Genomic DNA, 17938 nt, shown 5'->3' with positions numbered 1-17938 from the left:
CATCCCTGATCCATCACCATGTCAGAGGAAAAAGAAAATGCACTCTGGACGAGGGCCTCCCTGCGGGCTTAGGGGTAAAGAATCCACCTGTAATGCAAAAAAATCAATCCGTGCTCAGGAAGATCCCCTGGAGGAGGTCATGGCAACTCACTCCAGTATTCTTGCCTGGAGAATTCCATAAACAGAGGAGCCTGGAGGGCTACCATGGGGTCGCAAAGAGTTGGACACTCTGAAGCAACTGAGCACGCACACACACACACTGGAAGAAGCTGAAAAATGAAAATAACTCCACATATAAGGCAAAGTGGCTACCAGCAAATCCATACAAAGGTGACCCCTTTAAAAGAAAACTCCTGTTTCTGGGTTCTGAGCTGCGAGTGAGCTATTGCTCCAAAGAGGAGCATTTCCACTTTCATTTTTCCCCTTAGTGTAGAGAAGCCAGCAACAGGTAAAATCAGGCACTCTGAAAAAAGAGCATGAGCAACACACCTTGGCACCAAAGGGAGAGAATTTTCACGTGCATCTCCCTAGGCTTGCTTTCTGTGTGCCTGAGAAGAGAGGACAAATCGGCAGGGAGAGCGGAGCAGAAGGGACAACAGAAGTTCCCTTTGTGCATTACCATTTCAGGAAATTCAGGGAACTATCACCAAGGGGAAAAAATCCAGCAAATTACTTCCTCTCAGACCATCCTCAACAGGGATATTTGATTTGCTGTTGCTCCGTGAGCCTTCCTGCCCTCCTGCTCCTATTTCAGGGATGGCTCTGCCCATGCAGGCTCTAAACAGCTGCTGCACACAGCAGTTGCTGTCCTATCAGTCTCAAGACATTCAACGTCAACCCATGTCCATTCAAAGAAGTAAACGTGAATCAAAGGATGGCTGGCAAGAAAAGAAATGGCAGTGGAAGACCTGAACACAGCAGATCTAATAAAAAGTTGAGACCGAATTTGTACATCTCCATACAGAGCCAGTAGGGTTTCCCAGGTGGCTCAGTGGGAAAGAATCTGCCTGCAATGCAGAAGATGTGGTTTTGATCCCTGGGTTGGAAAGATCCCCTGCTGAAGGAAATGGCAACCTATTTCAGTATTCTTGACTGGAGAACCCCATGAACAGAGGAGCCTGGCGGGCTACAGTCCGTGCAGCCATGAGAAGTCACTTCAGTTGTGTCCGACTCTTTGTGACCCCATGGACTAGAATGCACTAGGTTCGTCTGTTCATGCGATTCTCCAGGCACAAATACTGAAGTGGGTTGCCATGACCTCCTCCAGGGGATCTTCCTGACCCAAGGATCAAACCTGCATCTCTTACGTTTCCTGCAAGTGTGTTCTTTACCACTAGAGCCATCTGGGAAGCCCGGGCCATAGTCCATGGGGTCACAAGAGTCGGACATGACTTAGCAATAAACAACAAAAATAGAGCCATGAACCCCTAATCAAAGGGGGATTTTTCACTTTACACAGAAAAAGACTGTGCAGCCTAAATGGCATTAGTAAGTGGAATAAACTTCACAACTCAGAGCTGTATACCATTTCAGTCAACCCTCCATTTAGTTCATTGCTATCTCACCATCTTTGAACTCAAAATTAAATATCCCTAGTAACAGAATTCAGGTTATGCTATTGGCCATTTGAATTCTCTAACTGGATGCGATGAGGCCATGAAATGCAAATTAGATGGGCGTTTCCCTTAAATCTTGCCTAGAAAATGGAACAGATTGTGAGATCTATTTAAGACATTTGAGATGAATTTGGTTTGGTGAGTAGCTTTTTTTTTTTATGCCCTTTAAACTTTAAATGCTGTCTCCCAGCAATTCGTGGGTCCTAAGTTCATTTCTACCATCAGAGGGGTGGATTAAAGGAGGAGTCTTTCCAGGTAGTGACCTCAATGCGCCCTGTCATCAGGATGCCATTTAGAAACCCTTGAAATATGGGACACACTTACATGCTCACCACTAGGACTGGCACCAAAGCAAGCTTTTGATTTCATTCTTAAGTCCTTCTGTAACGCACACTTTTTCTGCCATTCCTGCTTCTGAATTTAGTAGGTCACAAGGGAAAGATTTGCAGCTTGAATTCCTTTGCACAGGAGCTGCAGGCTTGGGTTCCAGTTCTGGCTCAGCCACCAACCATGTGGTTTCAAGCTTGGCTCTCACTTTTTTCAAGCTGTGTGATCTTAGGTCCTTCACTTAATCTTTAGGCCTCTGCTGCCCTGGGCTGTAAAATGAATGATTGCTGTGGTTCCTTTCGGGCTTTAGTCTACTTTTGTCCTACCAAAGTTTTAGAATCACTAGGAAAATTGATACTGTCATGTCTATAAAAGTGCTCTATGAAAGTCTGAAAGTGTTAGTCGCTCAGTCATGTCCCACTCTTTGCCACTCCATGGACTGTAGTCCCCCAGGCTCCTCTGTCCATGGGATTCTCCAGGCAAGAGTACTGGAGTGGGTTGTCACGCCCTCCTCCAGGGGATCTTCCAGACCCAGGGATCGAACCCAGGTCTCCTGCATTGCAGGCAGATCCTTTACCATCTGAGCCTCCAGGGAAGACCAAAAGTGCTCTATAAATCTTAAGTATTTCCAGGGAGCATTTTTTTAAAATATAAAGCAAGGAGAAAGGCTATGTGATTTAACTATATATATATATATATATATATATATATATTCTTAATGTATTTATTTATTTGACTGAGCTGGGTATTAGTTGCAGTACCTGGACTCTTTCTTGTGGTATGCAGGATCTTTTTAGGTGCAGCATGTGGGATCCAGCTCCCTGACCAAGGATCAAACTTGGTCCCCCTGCAGGGGGAGCACAGAGCCTTAGCCACTGGACCACCAGGCAGGGAAGTCCCAACAATAGGTATCTTAATTTACACTAAGATAGGAAGAGAAAGAATGACTGCTTCTGGATTTTGCTGGAATTCAGACATTTTTTAGCTTAATGTCCCCCCAGAGAAGTGCAAACTGGAAAGTGTTATCTCCACTAGGGAGTCAGAGTAAAGGAGCCTCACCTTACAGTTTCCCTGTTGATGAAGAACTCAGGTTGGTCCTTGAAGAAGAAAGGTGTGCTTGAACACATGTGGTTTCTGAACTTCCAGTTGAACTCAATGAAATCTTCACAACCACTATGCAAATTCCTCAAATCTCTTCCCTCTCACTCCACCCAAAAAGGAGCCAATGTTGTGTGGCATGTAAGAAAAGAAACGACACCTACGAAACATTTCCATTCTGATCCGCTCCACCTCTACTCCCTGGAGACACTAATCTATATAAAAATAAGAATCTTCATAGGAATAAACAGTAACACTGGGAAAAAACCTGTTAATATGAATAATCATCTTCACCATTCTCCTCACTATCTAGCTTTCAAAAAAAAGAAAATCATGTCAGCACACAAAAAACTGGAAAGATATTTCTTACTGCTTGAAAGATGGGACTTTAATACAAATACTCTGGAAAACTCCAAGTAAAAAAGGCCAGGATACGTTTAGCCGAGGTTTGGGCACTCAATTAGACCTCAGTAGAACCCAAGATTGCTCTTCTTCCCTAAGATTTTTCATTACCACCATTTTTGTTTGTTTGTTTGTTTCTTTATCACCAGTTTGGATACAATCACTTTTTTCTCCAGCACCACCAATATTCAAATGGCCTGGTGCTGGGTGCTGTAGAAGCTACGGAGTATGCGCCACCATGGACCCAGACAGCTAACAGAAGTTTTTGTTTAGTGTGACAATCTGGACAGACCACAGAATTAATGTTCATAGACCAGGCTTGGGAGGGTGAAAACAATGTCCAGAATTTGGTCCCTACCTTCCTGAGAACCCGGGACTGTGTCCTCCAGTCCATGCTCAGCACATGCCCAGCAACCAATTAATCTCTTTGCAATTTGAAGTTTCCCTCTGGGGCAAGGGCAAACACCCCGATCAGATTTGTCAGTCCTTTCAGCTGCTTCCACCGTTCATGGGGAATCACGACCTTGGCATATAGCACAGGGAGATGTCTTCCCAAATCAGCCATCTTGCGTGGGATTTCAAAAGTTCTAGCCCTAGTGTACCACCATCATCTCACAATTAATTTCAAAAATGAATTTTTATTTTCTTTCAGTGAAAAAGGGTATGGGGGAAGATATGTGGAGTTTGGAGTTTTGGGTTGGTTTGTTTTTTGTTTGTTCGTTTGCTTCAATGAGGGATCTTTCTTCTCCAAAAGGAGGACTAAGAAAGATAAACCCTTTACCCACTCCCTCTCCTCCCCCCAGCCATCCCCCCCATCCTACTTCTAGAGACACCATTTATTTATATACTGACTCTAAGACGAAATAAGAGGTAGAGCTGGAAATACACAGATCAGAAATCAAAGTGTAGCAAGCACCAAGGCTGAAGTTGTCCCCAAATTCAGGATTGTTTGTTCTATTTCAGTCGGGTCTCCTTTGCGAAGCAGTTATTTTCTAGGTATTGGCAAGGGGCTTAGCACGTTCAAGGAAGATGCTGTCCCGGAATCCCTATGGTCTGAGGTTTCAGTAACAGAGGCAGAACGTGGGGCAGGGAATGTTCCTCCAAAAAATAACCCTTGTCTGGAGGTCCCATCTCACCTAGATGAGAGGAACTCTCAAAAATCCATCTAGGCCACCTTATCGACCAGAGTTATTCGTCATGGAAAAGTCACTGGAGAAAGGAAATGGCAAGAAGGGATGCTTGCTCCAAGCTCCCCCTGCAGTGTGCACAGTGGTTGTAGGAAAAGACGTCTCTGTGTGCCCTTAGAGTCGACACCCTCACTCTCTGAGTGAGAGCCATACGTGTGTGTGTTGGTGAACGTTTACGGCTTGTGTGCTAACATCGTAAGAGACAACCCTTTTGACCAGTCACAGAGTTCCGTGGAATTAAGCTGACAAGACACCAGAACACTGGCTTCTCTGCTCTCCTCAATGACATGGCTTTGGGCAAGCCCTTAACTTTAGTAAGCCTCAGTCTTCTCATCCACAAAGTGGAAGTCTTGAGATCTATTCCATTGAGGATCAGATGAAACAATGCACATGAAAGCACCGTATCATACATAAGGCAGCACACAACTGTGAGGAGTCATTATTTATGATGAATAAGCAGGAAAGAATCCAGATGCCAATTATTTTGCTGTCTTCTCACTAGGCTAGGTAACCTAGCCAGAGGGTGAGTGGATAAGATTTTCCCCACTTGCGTTCACAGCCAATATGTAAATCTGCAACACACAGGTGTCTGAGTTCTATTATTTATAAACCTATTTTAATATGCTATATTGTCTCTAGTTCTCGTCTGGATCTCTAGGCAATAGAAAACACCAAAGTGAGAAAAGTTCTTTGCAAATTAACTGAGCCAGAAGGAATTTTTATCACTCATTTGTAGACCTAACTTATTTGTGTCACTAATTTCTAAGGAATGGGGCGCTATTACGATCACAATAGAATGTTCTGATGTGGAACTCCTTCCTCCTATCATCTTTTCCCCTTATAAAATCTGCCCCAAATTTCCTGGTGTGAGTAATAAAGAAGTTTTATGTTTGTTTGTTTGTCTGCGCAAAGATATATTTGCTGAAGGTTTGGGAACCTAAAATTAGAATATTTAATAAACAACTACTGATATTCATCACCTTCTTTGGGATTTACCACTAACCCAGTGACATTATCGTTCTTGAACTAAATTAAAAGACAAACTCGAATCCTGCATAGTAGCCACCAAAAGCATATATTTGAAAAACAGAATTCAGCGTGCCATATTATGCATTATTTAATGGTATGCAAATTGTAAGTCAGACAGTTAGGAAAACTACACTTCAGCATTAATAAACAGCAACACTACTACTACATTAATTATGATATTGCTATGATTTATTCCCAAGTTTTGCATTTTGATTCTCCTTGAAAATTTATGCCATCTGATAAGCAGTAACCTATTTCCCCTCCTACACCTCCTACCCATCCCTCAGATCTGTCCCTCCTTCCCACCTGACGGGTGTCTGCAGGACATGGGTTCAGAAACACAGTTCGAAAGCAGCTGCATTGTCTCATAAGCATTAATAATTAAAGAACAAACAAACACCACCTAAAGCTCCAACATTTATTGTGTCAATGTTAAGCACACTTCTTAAAAGACAACATAGAATGTATAGAAACAAGGGGTTTGGGGAACTCATGCTCATTTCCACAAGACAGGGAATTGGGTTGGCTGGTCTCGGAGGGGCAGCGGTGGTCCACAGACCCTCTCTAGGGGACTGATTCACTGTTCCAATGTGGGTCTGTTTTTTTGTTTTTACTTTTTATTAAAAAATATAAATAAAATGACACTGCAGGCCCGGACAGGAAGGACACTGCAGGACTCTGTCTTCGCACAACGGCTTCTTGGAGGCTACTGTCAGAAAACATCACAAACTAGCAGGATGACAGACCACGCAGATGTCGGCTGGGCGGCTCGCGTCCACCCCGCCCCTGGGGGTTCAAATTTTCTCAGAACTTAAGGGTTCTCGAGCTTCCATCCGAAAACTGCCACACATCTTGAGCTCTCTGGGCACTACGCCGAATGGGGGTGTGTGAAGAACCTAGAAAGAGGTTGGAGACAGAGGAAGGAGGAAAAAAAAAAAATACAGGTGTGATTTGGCCCAGTGATTTTCTGTTCTCTAACTAGCTTTTTAAAAATTACAACTTAAACACAGGTTGAGCCACTGGCATCTTAAGCATGATTTAAACCTGAATCTCCCCACCTCCCCCACATCTCTGACCTCTGAGTTCTTTCCCACACCTCTCTCCCCTCCTCCCCCAAAGGACCCAGACCCCCTCCCTACCCCAGGATAGTCCTAATAAGCTGGGGACACACCTGTAAGGAAACACTTGCCCTTATAGCTGAGCAAACTGAGTAGGAAACAGTCCTTTGGTTGAGGAGAACAGGGGAGGGGGGGAGGGAGGGGGACATTTCCTTAAAATAATAATAAAATTATAAAGAAACAAAAAAATAAAAATTGATGTAAAAGCAGCACAACAAAAACATGAAATGTTATCAAGTTCAACGTCAAAGCAGCCAACGATTTACAAGAGGCGAACAAATCTCTGAAGAGGAAACCAGAACTCAAAACAGTTGCTCCCAAATGGCACCAAAAACTGCCTGTAGTTTCTTTCAAACATGCAGTTTTCTTTTCTTTTTTTTCTTTTTGTAAGGGGGCAAGGCAGTGATGGAGGGAAGAAGGGAGTGGTTATTTTCCTTCGGGGCTCCTCCCTTGCTGTGTACATTGACTTGAAGCAGCAGAAGTGGGAGTCCGGATGTGGGATGTGCCGAGGAAGAGGGCTACCACTGTGGCATTCCAGGCTTCGTTGCCATGGCGACCCGAAGCAGGGGCCTGGGGCCTCCTCTCCCCTGACTTGGCGCCGCAGGAGGCCCCAGGGTCTGGAGCTCGGCTGCTTTCCGAAAACCCCCCTGAGCGTGGAGACCTGAGCTGAGGGGCCTGCTGTATCCAGGTGGGCTCTGGGGAATCCCCATTCCGGGCCCAGCCCTAAGTCACTGTCGTTGAAGCTCCTTTCGCTGATACCCTCATCAAGCCACTTTGTCAGCCTGCTACCGATACTTAAAATCCCAACAAAGTATATAGCTAGCATGTGCATGTACCACATCCACCATTATTTAAAAACACAGCCCCCCCCAACCCATGGGTTTGGGGGCCCTGCTTTAGAGGACAGACCTTGGGGAACTGGTTTAATTTGCCTTTTCTGCCATCTTGTAAAGACCTGATAAATGCTCCCTTTACCACTTCACAGAAAGGAAAAACAGTATTTGGATCAACCATCGAGTTGCGTTTGGCCAAGTTTAGGTTCTTGAGTACAGTGACCCCTGTGAACTGTATTGGTCTCCTTTCCCACGTGAAAGGGAGGAATTGATCGCCTCCCATGATCATGAATGACACTGGGAAATAGAGAGAGAGAGAGAAACAGGCCCATCCCCCTAAAGGCTGATTTATTGGCCATGTGTTTTACTAAATGAAACAGTGGCCTAATGGGATAACAAGATGACAGCAAGCAAAAGTGCAGACCCAACAACCCATGCCTACCATTTGTAGCTAAAGCAGCCCTGGAATAAATGTACATCATCCCAATTCCATCTGTGTTCTGATGTCTATGTCTCTAAAAAGGGGTTCATTTATTCTTAATTGGGAAAGTGGCAGGGCCTTAGAAGACAGGAAACTTTGCTAAGTGGCTAACGCCTTTTAAAAGCTAACAATCTTTTAAAATCTAACAATCTTTTAAAAAACATTTTTCCAAGAAGGTTTAAAGAGCACTGCCAATCCCATTCTTATACCAGCAAAAGTCCCACAATTTTTTTTTCTTTTTAAATGGGAAGTCTGGGGGGCGGGAGAGAAAAAAAAGAGTATAGAAGTGAACATTCTTGAACAGGCCCAGGGACAATGGAGGAACAAATCATAATGAAGAACACACGATTACAACACAGCCATAGGAAATCATGGAGCAGGGGAGGGGTTTAAAAAATGAAAATTCTGAATTTCCTCCCTCACTCTCAGAGAGTAAAGTGTTTGAAGAAGGACAGCATGGGGCCTGAGGCCTCTCAACTCCTTTTCAGGAAGGCCTGACATATCCCAATACCTTTGAACAAACTTTTAGTGTCTGTGAACAAACCATCTCATTTCCTTATTTCCCCAAATGAAATGATATCTAACCTCCACCGCCACTTCCTTTCAAGTTCTCACTTCCAGCATTATGAATATATACAGGATGAACTTATTGCATATACAGAAATGGTATTTAAATAAACAGTTCTATCACAGAATGCCCTGGGAAAAAACTCGGCTACTTCACACTTCCTGCCAGTGCTGGTACAAATGAAGAACCAATCTTATTTCTTAGCAACCTTTAAAATATGTCCGTCTCACTCTTTTTGTAAGTCCTAAACAGAGAGAGAACGGTACATGGTTTTGGGATGAAGGTACTACATGTAAGGCAGAGTGTCTCAGTTAAAATCTGTGAGACACAGCTGTTTACTGTACTCCTGTTTATTGTTTTCAAAATGAAGATAAAAGAATATTTTAAGCACCAGGCATTCAAGTATATAGAGAATATTGCATTCAACACATCAGGGGTATCACATAAATTTAACTTGAGAATCCTGAAATGTGTTCATCCTTATTATTTCTTTGTTTTAAAAAACTTTATTATGAATTCATCTACTGTTGGAAATGTTTTTTATTATTTAAATTAAGATTTTTAATTTTAGTGTTCCAGATGCAAGATGTCATTTATAAGCTATCTTCCTGTTGCCTAGGTTTTCAGGCTTCTATTATTCACAAAGCTTCAGGAATAATATTTTATAGGAGGGTTTCAATAAGTCAGGAGATTGAGAACCCTGAAGAACCTGTCTCCCAATAAATTTATTTAACTTTGGGATTATGTAAATCAAACACAATTTGTGATTTATCACCAGATGTTTGCACCCCTCCCCAGTCCCCATTTGATTTAAGAAATTTGAGCATACAAGCATACAGTATCCACCATTAATTCTGTCTGTCAGGATGCAAAACCTAATTACACTAAGAGCATCATATATTGAGAAATTAAAATGAATACTGTATATAAAACCTGCACAGCTGTACTCACAGCGCCTAATAAAGGAGTGATAGGAACACACAGCAGTTTTATGGACATTTAATATGGTGAAGCAGAAGTCACCGTATCTGAAGCTGGCATGGCAATGAAGACTATTTCTCTATGTCTTGAACAGCATTCTGGTTGCGTTGGTGAATCAAACTTATCTAAAACACATATATCTCCCCTCACTTCACTGCCAACTATCACATTCTGTAAGTACCCCCTCATGCCACCCCAGCTCCTCCACTATACTCTCCCAAATCATCTCTTACCGGATTCCTCTCTGCCTCTCTGCTTTCCACCCAATCAGACTTTTAAAAAAAGTACACCTACTTTCCCTGTATTTTAGAAAGATAAAACTATTCTTGCCTCAGACAAAAGGTATTCCGTGAAAAGGCCACCTCACAAGGCACCAGGGCATAAGAATTGAGCAACAGAAATGCTACCACAAGACAACAGAATGGCTTTTGTTTTGGTTTTTACAAAAATAAGAACAATGTCATATCCATTCATCTACACTGGGAACAGGGAGACAGTATCACAGAGGTACGTGTGTAGATGCTGCAACATGCAGTATTTGTAAAAATGACAACACAGATTTCTAAGGAGGGGCTTTTAAGACAGACCTAACTTGCTTTTCAAAGATGTTGCTTCATTTTATAAGTCTGTTGGTAGGTCAAAAGATAACTAAAGGGTATTCCCACTCTCATCTGCTATCAGTCAAAAAGACTGTAAAAACAGCTAAAACATCTGTCCCATCTAGGGTCCCTTAGGCTCTTAGAATCACAGAGCAAACCTTCAGGTATCTCAGGAAATCAGTGGCTGATTCCACACATTTGGCCAAAGCGGGCTAAACTCCTAGTTACTGCTTTCTTTTCCTCTCTTTTTATACCTGATGCTTTCATTTCTGGATTTTTAGATTTGAGGGGTGGGGTTATTCTGGGTATGAGGAAAGACTCTTACTCGGAAAGAAAAGAGCTGAATTAAAAAAAAAAAAAAAAACACCTTTTTTACATTATATTCTACCATAGGGCAGGTTGGGAGAATAGAAAAGAACTTTCAGACAAGAACAGCGAAAAAAATCCAGAGGGAATAAAAGTTTAAGATGCTATTACCAGTAAGTTTTTCATTTATATATGAGTGGATTACGGCTAAGAGATGGAGGGAAAGTTTTTAACATCAGACTGAAAACACTTTCCATTTCTTGAAAATTATTCTAGAACTATAAAGTCTAAAAACTATTTCCATGGCTTGAGATATGTCTATTTTAATGTAGTAAGTACTTTATGTTCCTTTATGGTATAATACACGCATCAAAATGCCCATAGAAATAATCCTGAAAAAGACTGACTGGCCTTCTCTTAAAACCTGTTATTTTCTTGAAAGTAATTTACAGAGTGTGTCAAATGAGGACACAAGAAGCTTACATTGTGTACTTTAATTTTTTTATTTTTTTCAATAAAGGGACAAAATGGGTGTATGAACAGGTTAATGCAGACAACTGCCAAAAAAACACAGACAGTGGTTTTTCCAATAGAACTTAACAAAGACCAGAAACAAATACAATAAAAAGCCAGGTTGTAATGACCTTTGGTCATCCAAATAAAAAAAAAATAAAAACAAAGAAAAATAAAAGATCAAATTAAGTGCCTCTGTTTTGAACAGGGCACATAAGCAATAATAAATAGTGACTCCCATAGTAAAAGATAAAATTTCAAGTTACGACAAACAGCTTTCATTACAGGAATAGAAAAGGCCAATAACAAAATATTCTGCATTGCCATTTACAAAAAAGTATTGACTAAAGCGGGCTTTCTCTTTAATATGCTTTGCATATGAAATTCTTTCCAATCTAAATATAAAGCACCATTTAGTTTTTGGCAATGAAAAAAACTGCAAAACATTGTTTTTTTTTTTTTCCTTTTTTTTTTTTCTTTCTTTCTTTTACTGCATATGAAGGTAAGATGCTGGAATGTAGGGTGAGAGAAGGAAAGGGACAAAAAGCACACTACATAACAAACCGACGTTATTAGCTTGCAGTACTGCATACAGTATGGCAGCAGGAAAAAGGAACAAAAAGGATATGTACAACCCCTATGACAGCCATCCGTGTGACATTCTAGCAGGCTCCCCCAAACCGCCATTATATGGCTTTTCATCTGTACAATGTCACACTTTTTTGTTTCTCTCTCTTTTTTTTGAAGCATACAAATAATTTGCACTATATTATCCTGCCAAATTAAAAAAATATACTGTGGCAGCCTGTCTTTTTTTTTTCCACTACCAAAAAAGGTACATTGATACCTTTTAAGAGAACAAGCAACAGTTAAAAATACAAGCTTCAATATAAATACTATAGTGCCTAACACTAGATGAACATTTAATTCAAATACCATTCTAGAAATACAGAAAAAAGACCATAAATGTGTTTTAGCATAGGAATCAACATGAGTGTGCATTTTCCTATATTTAAGTACTATATAATCTTAAACCTTTCCCCAATGTATGTTTTTTTTTTTTACAACCTGAAGAGCGGTGTGTATCCAAGGCATAGAATTTCCACTACCATTTTTAAATGGATAACAAGTCTTGTAACACCACCAAGACAATGGAACCCTAAAATGCAGTTCCCCCCTAAACATAATGAAGTGTTTTTTTAAAAAATTTTTTTCTTAACATTTATATTTAAAAAAGTTTTGTACAAAAACTCCTTGCACTGTAGAAGCGAAAGCAATCATTCATCTCTATGGTAAGTGTATTCTGTTTTCCATTCACAGCGCTTGCAATGTTGAGTCCGAGTAAGTAAGCTCATTAGTCAAGTAAATGGCTGGCAAAGTTTTTTTTTTTTTTAGTTTTTTTTTTTAAAAATGCTCATCAATGAGATTGTGTTCAAATTATTTTTTTCAGCATTCTTGCAACTTTTCCCTTAAGCATAGACCTGTAAACTGGGAAAATTGTACAGTGCACTTAATTGTCCTATCTGAGCAGGTTTATTTTATACTCAACCTCTGTATCTCTGATTAGAGAAAAGATACAGATATTACAGGCAGAGTCAAGTGCTATTTGAACACCAACTCGGGCAGATGCTAGCTTAATAAAAAAGAAAAGAAAAGAAAAGAAAAAATTAAAAAAATAAAATAAAAACAATGAATCCTCTTTCATGTTAACACAAATAGCACACAGTGTATGGAAAAGAAATGAAGTACAACTTTTAGGGAGCACAGACATATATCCTGCTACTCTTAAAACTTTTTCTTCTTTTTTAAGAATGTCACATTTAAACACAAGTCTTAAGAATTCATAGTTAATCATCATTGTATCAATATTAGCTTATACACCTGTTCTAGTTTAAAATGGCAAAGAGTACCATGTTGTGCTAATAAATCACATATTTTTCCCCCTCTGTTACCCTCTGTCAAACCTTATTGTCAGTCTCTTCTTTTTAACATGCTATTCGAGGTCCTAACGTTTATTGTTTGATTGTCCCTTTGACAACCAAGTAGGTCTGGATCTATTTCTTCTGATGCCAGAACTTTTCTTCAAAAGACATTATTTAAAACAAGTTATCTTCATAAAATGAATTCCTTACTAATGTATTTAATCATGTTTCAGGGCCTTTGCACGTTGCACATTCAATTTAATCATCAGTTAAAAAAAATAAAACTTTGGGCAAAACAGCCCATTTTTTTTAAGCTCTCACCAGGAGCAAAATAGCTTTTATACTGGTATAATCAGTTTTGCTTACAAGATTAAACGAAAGGGAAAATGATGATTAACTAGGACAACGGGTCATATTTTTAGGTAGCCATTGTTGTGAGAAATACAATATAGAATTATACTCTAGGTCCTAAGGTTTATTACCTCACCCAATGCTGATTTAAGCTACAAGTTCATAACAAGTAGAAAGAACCATCAACGTGGTTTTAATAGATCCAAGGCACTCATATTTTAAAACCAAATGATAGAATAAACTTTTTTTCTGTTAATTTGTCAATTCAAGGCCTTTTCTTCCTCTCCAATTGATAATATTTAACCCTTTAGAGACAGACATTTACCGTGTAGAGATTTTCTTTCAGTGCCATCTATTCTGTCTATAGAGGGTTAATCCAAAGACTGTTTTTCCTCCTCACGTTATAAAAGAAAACTGTACATGATATGTATTACAGAATGTATGCAGCATGGTCTTTTCTCTCTCTCTCTCTTTTTCTCTCAGAACGGAACTGGAAACAGCAACGGTGTTTTCTCAGCAACGAATCGGGGACAATTTAAAATAGCCGTAACATACCATACATGCTGTCTAAGTTTAAAAAAGAAAAAAAAAAAAAAAAAACATACACAACATGTAAATTATTGCACAAGAGAAAGGCTCAAAGTTTGCGTAAAATGCAATAGTATTGCCCCATACAGATCATGCATTCAAACGGTGAGAACATAAAGGAAAAAAAGAAAAAGAAAAAAAGAAGAAAAAAAAAAACAACAGGTGTGCTGGTGACAAGCACTCTCATTTTCTTAGCTTCCGTTACTTCTGTTTGTTTGTTTGTTTAAATCACATGGGACTAGAAAAAAATCCTACAGGTTGTGGGGCTGGAGGGCGATGGGGAAGGGGGGGCGGGGAGTGGTGAAAAAAGGAGGTGGCAGGTGGGAGTGAGGGAGGGGGTGTTCATATACCTCTATTCAGTTTTTATATCATTATTCAACACTCGATCACTGTGCCATTTTTTCATGTGTTTCTCCAGAGTACTGTACACGCTAAAAGGCATCTTACAAATTTCACATTTGTAAACGTCCTTCCCCACCTGGCCATGCGTTTTCATGTGCCTGGTGAGCTTGCTACTCTGGGCGCAGGCATAGTTGCACAGCTCGCACTTATAAGGCCTTTCGCCCGTGTGGCTTCTCCTGTGGACAGTGAGATTGCTACAGTTCTTGAAGACTTTCCCACAGTACTCACAAGTGTCGCTGCGTCTGCCCTCTTTTGAGCTGGGCCTGCCCGGGCCCGGACCACTAATATGGGGCGTGCTCCCTCCACTTCCCGTGCCGCTGCGCCCCGAGATCCCTCCGTCCAGCTCCCCGGGCGGCGTGGAGAAGCGCAAGCTCCCGTTCTCCGAGGAGTGCTCCGACGAGGAGGCGAAAGGCGATTGTCTGGAGTCTCCGAAGCTCAGGAAGGGATCTTTGAGCTGCCTGGAGGCTGCGTAGCCGGCGAGCCACTGCGAGTACACGTTCTCCGTGTTGGGCATCGCGGCGGGAGGCAAGTCGAACTCCTTCTCGAGCTTGATGCGCTTGGAGAAGGGGCTCAGCGAGCTGGGGCTGCCCAGCAGCAGCTTTTTGGACAGACCCCCCGAGGCCGACTCACCCGGGGAGCAGCCGCGGCCGTTAACAGTGCCATCGTCTATGCGGTCCGACTCGCCGGCCACCGAGTCTTCGTCGCAAGTGTCCCTGTGGCCCTCGGCCTCGGCCAGGTGGCCGCGTTTATGCTTCTCGCCCAGGACCTGGTGGAAGGCCTCGCTGAAGTGCTGCATGGAGCTGAGCACCATGCCCTGCATGACGTCCGGCAGGGGGCGGCCCTCGTCGCCCACGCCCACCACCGCGCCCCGCGAGCTGTTCTCGTGGTGGCGCGCCGCCTCCAGGCTCAGCCCGAAGCCGTAGTCCACCCTCTCGCTCTCCGTCAGCTCCTCCTCCTCCTCTTCCTCCTCTTCCTCCTCTTCCTCGTCGTCCTCCTCGTCCTCCTCGTCCCCGTTCTCCGGGATCAGGTTGGGGTCGTTCTCGCTCTTGAACTTGGCCACCACGGACTTGAGCGCGCTGCTGGCGCTGCCCACCAGGTCGCTGGTGCCGGGTTCCGGGGAGCTGGCGGTGGAGAGGCCGTCGTCCGACTTGACCGTCATGGGGGACGACTTGTGCATGTGCGTCTTCATGTGGCGCTTCAGCTTGCTGGCCTGCGTGCACGCGTGGTCGCACAGGTTGCACTTGTAGGGCTTCTCGCCCGTGTGGCTGCGCCGGTGCACCACCAGGTTGCTCTGAAATTTGAACGTCTTGCCGCAGAACTCACACGACTTGGACTTGACCGGGGGCTGGGAGGGAGGAGGGGCGGATTGCAGAGGAGGGAGGGGGGGCGTCGCCAGGAAGGGCGGCTTGCTACCTGGCTGGAATGGTTGCAGTAACCTTTGCATAGGGCTGGGCCGGCCGGGGGACAGCGGTGGGCTAGACGTGTTCCCTGCCAGCTCTCTAAGTCTCCTAGAGAAATCCATGGCGGGAGGCTCCATAGCCATTGGATTCAACCGCAGCACCCTGTCAAAGGCACTCGGGTGATGGGTGGCCAGGGCCATCTCTTCCGCCCCCAGGCGCTCTATGCGGTGGGGGTCCAAGTGATGTCTCGGTGGTGGACTAAACAGGGGGGGAGTGGGTGGAAAGCGCCCTTCTGCCAGGCCGGAAGCCTCTCTGGATACTGATCCTGGTATTCTTAGCAGGTTAAAGGGGTTATTGTCTGCAATATGAATCCCATGGAGAGGTGGCTGGGAAGGACATTCTGCACCTAGTCCTGAAGGGATACCAACCCGCGGGGTCAGGGGACTTCCGTGTTCGCTTTCTAAGTAGATTCTTAATCCATGAGTGTTCTGTGCGTGTTGCAAGAGAAACCATGCACTGGTGAATGGCTGTTTGCAAGTTGTACATGTGTAGCTGCTGGGCTCATCTTTACCTGCAAAATAATACAACACCAACATCAATGTTTAATCACCGAGGAGGGCATCAGCAATTGCTTATTTATGTTCCACCTCCAGCCTTCCCTGCCCCCAGCTGTCAACCCCAAGGCCTAAGCCCTCACTGATCCTATCCCCTGTGCCTAGATTGGGCTGGTACATCTGGGGATTGGTGCTGTCAATTGGGACTGTCAAAGCAGTCTTCCTGCTGTTTGACTCAGTGCTAAGCATTTTAAATCCAGTCTTTAAAGAAGAAAAACCTAGACCAATCCAAGCTCGAGGATGAGGATTCCTACATTCTAGGGAAGTTCAACAACTATCTTCTGAATTTTCCAATCTTTCACCAGCTGTGTTTTTTGGGGCAAGCCATTTCATCTCTGTGTTTCTGTTTCCTCCTCCACGAAGTGAGGAACTTGGACAAGGTGACCTAAGGGAAACTCTCCTGCTTCCTAAAACCCCCTGGGTGGCAGGTAAACTTTGTAAACAGGCAATCATTTCATGGAGATATCAAAAAAGAGAAGGTTAACTCATTACAATTCTCTATGGCCCTAGAAATGCTTTTAATCTTCGCCTGAAACACACTAGTTGTTGATATTGTTAAACATGAGAAGGTCCTTGTGAAATAATTACGTGGAAGAGAGACTAGTAACATCTCACATCCCAGCCTGTGTGAGGGGCAGTGAGTCCTAATTCTGGTTCCATAACACCCTGTGGGGATTCCCATGTTTATCTCAAGGGATGCTGCAAAAAAATCTCAAAAGAGAAATTTAATTCAGACTTAACCAATGGGCCGTATCAAATCTTCAGGAGTTGTCCCCCCAAGTCAAACAAATGCAAGTCTAGAGAAGTTAGGAGGAGTGTCTGGTGCCAACTTAAGCAGACACGGCATCCGAACTGAAGAACAGTTAAAGCAGCCAGCACCATGACGGGCAGCAGGCTGAGAAATGCTACACTGGCCTCCTCCTCATTATTTTGAGAGGCTAACAACGTGAACCAAATTATACAACATCCTGCGCCCTCGGCTGAGCCTCAGCTCCAGTTGAGAAAGAAACAGAAAGATACAGTTCAGCTAGTCAACTCTCTGGCCAGTCGCCAAGCCGTCTGGAGAGGGGCCCTGCTTAAGTCACATTATTTCTCTCTCGCTGAAAAGAACCCGAGAGTGGGAAATGCCGCCGTGGCAAAGCAGGGGCCAGCTTGACTTCCCAATCATTCTTTTTTGGAGCTAGCTAAATTAAAAAAACATATAAATCAAGGGAGTCACTAACAGTTTACCAGTCATCTCAGCGTTTAGAAGGGCACAGATGCTGGTGGCCCGAGGACTAGGATGAGAAACATCAGTAGCTTCCCAGGAATTTCAAGAAAAGACACTTAAAACACAAGCGGGAAATATTCTTAGGTTCCCCCTTTTAAGGGTTGGGAAGATCCCCTGGAGGAGCACGGCAACCCACTCCAGTATTCGTGCCTGGAGAATCCCATGGACAGAGGAGCCTGGCGGGCTACAGTCCATGGGTCACAAAGAGTCAGACAGGACCACAGATAGTATTTGTCAGTAACTTTTGAAAAGGGGAAAAATGCACCATGGAGTTAAAAGAGTGGGAATGAGGAATTAATCAGTTATGATTCCTCCATTTAGCCGGTCAGAAAG

The 17938-nt window shown here is 43.1% G+C and overlaps 1 protein-coding gene across 8 annotated transcripts in view; it reads right to left on the bottom strand.

Moving 5' to 3' along the window:
* Nucleotides 1-6122: 6122 nt before the first annotated feature.
* BCL11A (BCL11 transcription factor A) overlaps nucleotides 6123-17938 on the bottom strand; it is a 98833-nt gene continuing 87017 nt past the window's right edge. For 2 of the 8 annotated variants that reach the window (XM_065927328.1, XM_065927331.1), the window contains 2 exons: nucleotides 14398-16292; nucleotides 6123-6555 (listed from right to left, as the gene is read on the bottom strand). In XM_065927328.1, coding sequence (XP_065783400.1) covers nucleotides 6454-6555; nucleotides 14398-16292 — 1997 coding nt within the window. In that variant the 3' untranslated portion in view covers nucleotides 6123-6453. Of the gene's footprint in view, nucleotides 6556-14271; nucleotides 16293-17938 lie in introns of those variants that run through there. The other 6 variants (XM_065927332.1, XM_065927329.1, XM_065927327.1 and 3 more) reach the window with 4 other exon arrangements.

The sequence above is a fragment of the Muntiacus reevesi genome, chromosome 3 (genome assembly GCF_963930625.1).
Source record: "Muntiacus reevesi chromosome 3, mMunRee1.1, whole genome shotgun sequence".
Lineage (NCBI taxonomy): Eukaryota > Metazoa > Chordata > Mammalia > Artiodactyla > Cervidae > Muntiacus > Muntiacus reevesi.
The sequence above is the reverse complement of the archived record's forward strand: the minus strand, read 5'-3'. Positions and strand labels throughout refer to the sequence as shown.